We start from the raw sequence: 9515 nt of genomic DNA on the forward strand, positions 1-9515 counted from the left end.
ATTAGGATTGTTCATTAATGCCTGTCTCTAGATTAGCTACCTAGAACCTGCCCTAGGATTGATAGATAAAAGCGAGAGCTTCATTCTCATCCTGAAAACATTGTAACTGAGCTAAGTTTTTTGCTATGAGTAAGGCGAGAGCTGATCTAGTGAGCTTATTAAGCTATCATTCAACCCGCGCATAAAGCTTAACTAGAAGCGCGTCGATCGATATCATTATTGAATAACCGATCGACAGAGCGAAAGGTGAATCGATCGATATCCCTATAGGATCATCGATCGACACTTTCTAATTGATCGACATACGATAGTTGAGATCATTAGATCTAGTTAATAGACAAGTCTAAACATGCAAAAGCTGATAGACTTGTTGACTAAATAGTTGAGCTTTACATTATCATGCATGCAACTCATTAGGCATCTGTAGGATTATAATCCCAAGTTTCCTGAATAAAAACCCTAAGTCTAACTATTTCTTTTTTGAGCACCAAAACCTCAACCAATCAATTGAACAAACACTTGTTCAATATAAAACTGGAATTTACATTTAAATCTCTAAAACCATCTAGCTTAACAAATCATATTAGATTTCTTAGGTTCCCTAGCTCCTTGTGAATTCGATCCCTAAGTACTACAACTCGACCTCTTATCTGAAAGAGTATAAATCACTTTTTAGGGTAATTTGAGTGGTATGAGCCTTTGTAAGTCACTCTTCAAGTTGCCTACAGACCAACTAATGTTATATATACATTTGATTAAAATTTTAAACAATTCATAGAGTCAAAAGAAAAAAATAAACACACGAAGTTGAAAAACAGAGAGATAAAATAAGAAGATTATGTAAATATAAGTGAAAAATAAATAAGCACACGAAGACTTTCTAATTATTTATGTTCCAAAAATAAATGTTAAGAATTTGCCAAAGCAGTTGTAGTACCTTGGTAGACTTTTAAAATGAAATATCGTGGACTCACTGAACCAACTGAAATCCTACACACAGAAAGGTCAATTAAAAAAAGCATCATCAATAACCTCATTATCAAAAGAGAGATAATTTATACATCCAAGAAACACAGAAGATGAAAGTTCGTTGCCAAAAGGCTTCAAAAGTAAATGCTCATAAAAATAAGCCTAATGATATATGGTGTTTTTAGCACCGTTGTACATATGCTTTCTAACTTGTTTTCAGTGTTTTATCGAGTTAGTCCAGTTCTTTTCGAGTCATTTCAGGTTTGAAGAAGACTAAAGAGTTGAAAGAAGGAGCAAGAATTGGAGACTTTCTCCGAGGAACAATCATGCGGAGCAGTCTGACGGTGGATCCCACTAGGAACAGCCAGGCGATTGTTCCCAACATTTATGGAAGTTTCCATATCTTTTAAAGATTTGCCCTAACTACTTTTTCCTTCCTCTAAAGCCGATGGCGCCTCCATATAAAAAGCAGCCTCTATCTTTATTTTCTTTTTAACGCTAGTTTTTGCAAGAAGACTGAGAATCATTATTGGATTTTTGCAATTGTAAGGGAGACGGCTCCTCTTCTCACCAAGCAAATCATCCTGAACCCTATTGATTTATCTCTGGAATTATATGCAGTATCATTCAGTTATTATGTCTTGTTCAACTTTTTTAATGGCTGAGTAGTCGGCTAGCTTGTCTAAGGTTTTAGGGTGTTGGGCGTAAAAGCTAAACATAAATAAGCAATCATATTGTGTCTTTGTTCATCTCTGTTCTTAACGTTAGCTTTAACCTGATCACTTACTGCTAGATCTTAGGTTTAATATGCTCATTAACCGTGTAGTAGATAACTTGATATTGGGTAAATGAGACAAGCATCACTAGTCAGCGAAAGTAGATATTAGGGTGCTCGGTGAACCTATCGGACTTGATCTCTATTGCTTGCAGTCGATCCCTGATCCAAACGAGAGTTTAGTTGTCAAGGTCGACCCGCAAAGGGAGCAGCATCACTAAAGTGGGATGTTTTACTCGAGGGATCCGTGTTCTAGATTGTGCAGCATTGCGCTTGAATAAATGTTTGGTTTAGCATCAACACCCGATGAGAAACCCTAGACTGGCTTCTCTTTAATTTGAATTTAATCTTTATAATCATTTACTTTACTTGCACATCACTACTAAAATCAAAACCCCACCATTAGTTGTAGCTAAGTTGAAAACTCATAAGAATAAAGTGTAGATTGGTCCTCTGAATTGAATCTTAAATACTACAATTACCACTGTTAACTTGACAGTAGGAAAGGTTCAGTTTTAGTGTGTCAAGTTTTAGCGCCGTTGCGACGGGGACCATATATTTTTACCTTTATTTTTCAGTTCTATATTTAGTCTAAGACATCTAACTTGCTTTCCTCTCTTTGTTGCAGCCAATGATCCAGGTGCATGACCAGTAGACATACTCAAAGCAACTCACAAGGACCATTATTCACGATAAGCAACAAAGAGCTCGGAAGATTAGAACGACAGAACCGTCAACAACTGCGGCCTACTAACACTACAATGGGTGATAATAGAGGCCAGGATGATCTCACTGCTACAATGGCGCTCATGCAACAATAAATGCAGCAGATGCGACAGACCATCAATGCACAAGAAGCTGCTCAGCAAGTAGCGGCTGAACTTGCTGCACAGCAAGCTGAGCAACAGGGCGCTCCCATCGGAGAGCGGAATCTCCCGCGGAACTTCCCTACCACTCACTCTGCCATCAACCCCCCTCCTTGCACTCGACGGGATTATGAGATCAAGCCAGCCTTGATCGGCCTGGTGCAGAAAAAGATATTCAACGGCCTCGCAGCAGAGATTCCGATGGACCACATCGAGAACTTTGATATAGTCTGCAACTTCTCTCGCGCAAATGGAGTGCCACCAGACTACATCAAATGCACCCTGTTCTCACTCTCTCTTGATGGGAAAGCAGCTCGCTGGCTAGAATCTCTCCCAACCGGTCCCCTCACTACATGGGAACAGCTCCGAGCAGCGTTCTTAAGTCACTTCTACACTAAGTCCAAAACAACGGCTCTGAGGCATAGGATCTCTAATTATAAGCAAAAGACTGACGAGCCTTTCTATGATGCTTGGGAGCGTTACAAGGAGTACCGAAGGGAATGCCCTCACCATGGGTTTGAGGACGATTACATACTGGAAGTGTTCTATGATGGAGTGAGCTATGAGTTTCGTAATGCTCTAGATTCCTGTAGTAATAGAGATTTCATGACTCAATCAACACCAGGTGCATTCGCACTGATCAAGAACATGGCATCAAGGTCACTCAACAAGAACAAGGAGAAAGATCGCTCAAAGAACGTAAACAACATAGACGATCTAGCGGCAAAGGTTGACCAACTGATAAAGGGCAATCAGATCCAAGTGTTCATCATGGAACAAGCCGCACCAGAGAACAGTGCTTTAGATGTGACACCTGAAGCAGACAACACTATGGACAATCAACAAGAGGTGAGCTATGTCAATGGACAAGGATGGCAGTACAAGAACTACAACCCAAACCCAAACCCTAACGTGAGGAACAACGCTCATCTCTTTGCGTACCCTAAGCTAGACAAACCGGTTGACAACACGCAGAATAGTCAATGACAGAACACGGGGTATAAGAAGGGTTACAAAGGAACAACCTATGTTCTGAGCCAGGCGCAGCACAACTAGTTCCAGAACCAAAAGCAGCAGACTGCTCAACAGGCTGCTCCTGCACCTACGATTGCTCCGCAAGACGAGATGAAGGGTCAAGCGACGATGATGCAGCAGCAGCTCTAGGGTCAGAAAATTCAAGGGAAAACGATGAATCAGGTCACCACATACATTAAATCTAGAATGAACCATATGTTTAATGACCTGAGCACCAAATATGACAATGTCGCTAGCCATATGCGGCAGATGGACGTTCAGATCGCTCAGACAGCAGAGAGCGTCAAGAGGCAGCAATGTACTCTCCCTGGAAAGACCTATAAGAATCCTAATGAATGCAGTGCAGTTAAACTGAGGAGTGGAAGGAGACTACCAGATGCGGTCCCTAAGAAGCTAACATCGGCAGAAAAGGGCAATCAAAAGGAGGGCGAGCAACCGTGATCCGAAGCTGCTCCTCTCTCTGACGCGGAAATTGAACAATCTGCTGAGATTGATCTAGCCCCTGCCGCTACAACTGTCGAGCCTGTTCTTACGCGTGAATACACTCCTAAGGTTCCATACCCTGTTCCCTCAAAGAAGTCTCAGAAGGATCGTGAGGAGACGAAGTGTAAGAAGATGCTAGAGGATCCAACTATTACCTCTGATTGATGCGGTCCAGATGATACCTCATATGCGCAGTCTGATGAAGGGTTTGGTCTTAAGAAAGATAACTGGAGACAGTGAGTTTATGTTGGTTTCAAAGGAGTGCAGTTCAGTGCTTCAGAACATGCCGATTAAGAAATTGGGTGATCCAGGCAAATTTGTTCTCTCAATACAGATTGGAAAAACAGTGTTCGCTTGTTCTCTTTGCGATATGGGCTCCAGTGTCAACCTCATGCCTTACTCTGTGGCAAAGCGACTGGGATTCACATACTTCAAACCTACAAGAATTTCTCTGGTGTTCGCGGATAGATCAGTTAAGTCACCGGTGGGTATTCAGAAAGATCTCCATGTCCGAGTAGGCAACACTTTTGTCCCAGGAGACTTCGTGGTTCTAGAGCTTGACGAAGAACCAAGAGATCCACTCATCCTGGGCCGTCCTTTCTTATGCACAGCTGGTGCTATTATCGATGTTCGACAAGGACGGATTGATCTTCACCTCGGATACATTGCGATGAAGTTCGAGATGAACAAGTTGCTGAAGAAGCCGATGATAGATGCACATACTTACTCAGTTGAAGACGAAGATCAGGCACTGTCCCCTCAAGAGGGAATGATCGAGGAAATCTTAACCGATGACCCACTCGAACTGGCCCTGATTCTAGCTGAGCATGAGCACAACATCACGAGCGTGGACGCAGATGGCTACAACAAGATGCTTGACTGTGCCAAAAGTATGGAAAAGCTAGTCGCTTATCTAAGTCTGGGGGAGAAAGACGAGAGCAATCAGAGCAGTACAGTCGGAGCAGCAGTTCCAAAAAGAACAAGCCGAACATACAACTCAACGATCCATGGAGCGATTGGTGACAGCTTGTTCTGTGGGAGAGTTATTAAAGGGTGAGGTTTTGGGTTCGAGGAACGCCAAGCGCACCAATAACCTACATGGGAGAGTCAGTAAGAGCGCACATGTGAAGGGCTAGGGTCGGTGCCCTGTAAGGCCATCCTGGGCTAGTTGCTACAATAAAAGTACCACCGACTGGTCAGATTACAAAATCATCTTCTTGTCCATTTCAACTACTTTTTTTGGTCAAAGTGGAGCTAATGGTTGTTATCTTTTATTGCAGCTGCAATCATGTCTGGGATTTATGAAGAGCATAAAACGAAGACAAGTTTCTGTACATGAGTTATAGTGGGGAGAACACATTCGGGATCTTCTGATGCGCTTGGAGGCTCTGCCATATCTGAATGTGAATGCATCCTACGTACATTCTCTCTAGTTTTCCTGAGCTTTGAAAATTGCGTACTCTTCTAATCTATGTTTCCATGGTCCTGTTTGCTTTAATGATACATTTATCATTTGCAATCTCTATTTAAGTCAATTTCTCAATATCATTATTGCATATTGGTAAGTATATATACATTTTTTGCCAACAATAATGCATAAACTACGAAGTTCTTACTTTTTACAAAGAAAATGTCGGCTGCAAAAAGATGATCATAACAAGTTAGTGCATTCACAAGTTAATATCCAAAAACCCTAGGGTTTGCAGCAGTTAGCGGAGAAAAAAAAAAGACTTTTTGTATGTTTGCACGAGTGGTTTTTGTAGCACCAACAATAAGATTTCTTTTCTAATAGTATTTTTTTTTTGTTTTGTACTATTATGGTTTTATTTTTGTTGTTCTTTCTTAGTTTCCGGTGATATTTTTATTTTCCGTCCGCTTTTGTAATTAGAGATATACTTGTTTTGTTCCGATTTTAGTTTTAATGGTTATTCCAGGTTGTTCGACAATATCTAAAGCAAATTTTTTGGAAGGAATCTCTTCTAAAACAGCTTTGATCGAAGAAAAAAATTATCTCAATAATTTTTTATCGTCTAAGTAACAAACGTGACTATAACCCGTGGTAATGCGGAAAACCACTTCAATTATTAAAAAGCATGGAATAAGATTATTCTAATATTAATGTATTGGTAATATCCAACCAAATTTTATCATTGATTTATCTTTTAGTCGTATTTGTCGGGTTATATTTTTAACGGATTAGATTATTTCTTTTGAATTTTTTGATACTATATATGTCAACTTTTATAGGAAAAAAAAATCGTAAACGAAAAGAAAAAAATTTTACGCGTAAATTAAGATCACATAAGCAACTAGAGAGAAAATGATCGAACGGTGGAGAAAGAATGATGTAGAAAAACTTGATTCATCAACACAAAGAATCATATTTGTGGCTCTCGTTTCTTCATCCAAACAACACACCACCAAAACCTCGTCTACACAGAAAACGAACCACAAACACTTACTTTCTCTTTCTCTCCACCTTTAGCATCACCCAGGGAGAGAGAGATTGAAGCCCGAGCCGGTTCCTATGGCTGCCGCTGCTTCACTTTCTGCACATCAAGGTTTACTCGGAACATCCTTCTATGGTGCTTGGGGAAATTCAATCTCAGGCGATGATTACCACACCATGCTCGCCAAAACAACTGCGCCAAGGCAGCAAGCTAAAGTTTCACGGAAACTCATCAGAGTACAACCAATGATGAAGAATGTCAACGAAGGCAAAGGTTTATTCGCTCCACTTGTCGTTGTTACTAGGGACATAGTAGGCAAGAAGAGGTTTAATCAGCTTAGAGGCAAAGCCATTGCTTTACACTCGCAGGTTTGTCATCATTCTTCTCTGGTTAGACCCTTGAGAAGCTTAGTGCAAAAGAAAGCGGAATCAATAAGTTTTGTGTTTTTCTTTTTCTTTTAGGTGATTACAGAGTTCTGTAAATCGATAGGAGCTGATGCGAAACAGAGACAAGGATTGATTAGGCTTGCTAAGAAGAATGGAGAGAGGCTTGGCTTCCTCGCTTGATTTGAGTATATCTTCTTCTTGTTCCTGTCTAGATATATTTTGTTCAAACCTCTCTTAATACAAGAACTCCCATTCTCATTCCGAAAGTTGTATCAATCTTATATAACAAACAATAACACTATTGTTGAGTTACAGTCTCGGAAGTAAAAAAATATCACAGCTGAATTAGTAGTCTCAGTAACACAGGTACAAAACCTATTCATAACTTTTGAAACAATTAACGGAATTAAAAAGATGGATAAGCTTTCTATTGAGGTATATCGATTCTCGACCAAGAAAGGGATCTTCAAGTTCATGAGAAGAGGTATTGAGACGCATGTGCAAATCCCCAGAGCTGCAAATATCAATCAAGATGAACTTGAATTGATTATAGTGATGTGGAATAAGGCTGTTACAGTGGAAGCTTTTGATATATTACCTCGACATTCTTTAACTCAAATTCAGTGCTGCTAGCCAAGCATTCGTTCCCAAATGTTTCAGAAGGCCCACTTGTTGCTTTCAACCTTGTTTAAGTAGAAACATTCGGTTTGAGTATCATCAAAACGAGTAAAGAAGGTTTTTTTTTTTCAAAAGGGGATGAAGCCAGATTGTGTGTGCCTTACAAATCTTCGTCTAAACATAGAGCAAAGCTTCCCCCACCTCCAAACGCCAATAATTCATTCATTCACATATAGTAATATCGGTTGGCACCTGCACCCAAATTTATAAAAAGGTTCACTGAGTACACATAATTTAGGGGCTCCGTTTTCTAGTCCTTGGTTCACATTGTTTAGGGATCATCAAGAAAGTACATGGAGAGCTTCTAAATAACAGCAAAAGTTAACATTCCACATCAAGTTACTTGGCCTTTTCCATCATCTACTAAACTAACCCTATCTTTCTTTGGTTTGTAGCAACAATTCAACTGCCTAGAACAAGTGTAGATCAAGTTTCTTATGAGAATCAGTTGGAATCTATATTCTTAAAATCTGATATTAGGAGAGACTTGAGCATTCTCCTCAGAATTTCACTTCTTTTTTTTTTTTTTTTCTCCCATATATCCATCCATCCTCTACCCATACGATTGCCTCAAAAATGTATCAAAGAGGCAAGCAAGCAAACAAACCAATAAACAAGGACCAGGAAGGTCTGCGCTTCTACGCAGAAGCGTACGAAGTGATATGCCATGTTTCAACGTACTGCCCTTGAACCAGTTCAAAGTTAAAAACCAAAACAAACAAGTCTCAAAAATATCCAATAAGAATTAATTCTCTTTTTTTTTTAACCTATATAACAAGATCCATTTGCAACCTCTTACGATGTTTGGAAGACACGAGTGCAAGAACTCAAACAAGTCAGCAGAGATAAAAGCAGAGCTTTCTGTTAACTCTGCTATCTACTTCACCCCTTCATTGTAATCGCTTTCTACTTTGACAGAAACATGTAACTCACTGTCCTTGTCTTGGCCACTCGAGATCATTGTCGCAGCTTGGTGTTTCCCATTTCCATGTTTGGGAGGACATGATTCAGACTCCTCCTCCTCATTCTCATTTCCAGATTGACGAACACCAAATGGGAAATAGGAAGAAAATGTTTTCCCCGAGAACTTGAATCTAGCCTGGCCTACACAATTCAAAATTCAAGATCAAAATGAAACATCTTTATCGTTTCTCACGCAAAAAGAATCCGTTTGGAGAACAAAACAGAGGACCCATCTCAGGAAAAGTAGATTAAAGGTTCTCTAATTCGAGACGAAGCACAGGGGAGAAAAAGGAAAAGAAATACCTTTGGAGAATCGGTGAGAGAATAGCCAGGAGAACTAGCGGAATCGGCGAAGGGATTCGAAAGCTTCTGCGAGACCTTGTCCTTGAGAGCATGCATCGCGATCAGACGAAACCGATTTTTTATTTTTTGTAGGAGACGAAGATTGTGCCCAGATTCGGATTGTCGGTGGAGAATAAAGGGGATGAGATGATGGTGAAACCGACAGACAGAAGAGGCTGACTCGCCTGAGTCTCGGAGATGGACGAAATCTGCAAATGATTATCAGACAGCTCTGAACACACACAGAGAGGGACTCGAATCATAATGTATTAGAACGAGACGCTCCGGGACGGATTTGAATTTTTGGTTTTTGGTTATTTATTTAACTAAATAATGTATTTGTAATATTTGATGTATTATATTGACCAATTAAATAATTTTTTTGGCATCTTAAACCATCTATTTACGATGATTATTCGATATCATATAAAAAATTGAACAAATAGATGTAATTAGAGAATAGTAGACGATATATAAAAACAATGGTTATTAATGTAAAATATGAAGAAATAATATATTATGACTTAGTATGGCATAAAAGATTATAAATTAGTTATACATGTTTAAA

The 9515-nt window shown here is 39.7% G+C and overlaps 1 protein-coding gene and 1 long non-coding RNA gene across 3 annotated transcripts; one reads left to right on the forward strand and one right to left on the reverse strand.

Moving 5' to 3' along the window:
• The first annotated feature begins 6523 nt into the window (after nt 1-6523).
• On the forward strand, nt 6524-7278 carry LOC106307125 (protein PROTON GRADIENT REGULATION 5, chloroplastic-like). Its single transcript, XM_013743999.1, has 2 exons — nt 6524-6946; nt 7040-7278. The coding sequence occupies exons 1-2, from the start codon at nt 6656-6658 to the stop codon at nt 7142-7144; spliced, it is 396 nt and encodes a 131-aa protein (XP_013599453.1). The 5' UTR covers nt 6524-6655; the 3' UTR covers nt 7145-7278.
• Nucleotides 7279-7290: 12 nt separating this feature from the next.
• On the reverse strand, nt 7291-9222 carry LOC106307126. Of its 2 annotated transcripts, none has more exons than XR_001263273.1 (5): nt 8909-9222; nt 8435-8746; nt 7747-7834; nt 7563-7647; nt 7291-7478 (listed from the first exon to the last, which is right to left on the reverse strand). It is a non-coding gene; the product is annotated as an uncharacterized LOC106307126 (long non-coding RNA). The 2 variants fall into 2 exon arrangements; XR_001263272.1 differs by having other exon boundaries at nt 8410-8746.
• Between the last annotated feature and the right edge of the window lie 293 nt (nt 9223-9515).

This window comes from Brassica oleracea, chromosome C7 (genome assembly GCF_000695525.1).
Source record: "Brassica oleracea var. oleracea cultivar TO1000 chromosome C7, BOL, whole genome shotgun sequence".
Taxonomy (NCBI): domain Eukaryota; kingdom Viridiplantae; phylum Streptophyta; class Magnoliopsida; order Brassicales; family Brassicaceae; genus Brassica; species Brassica oleracea.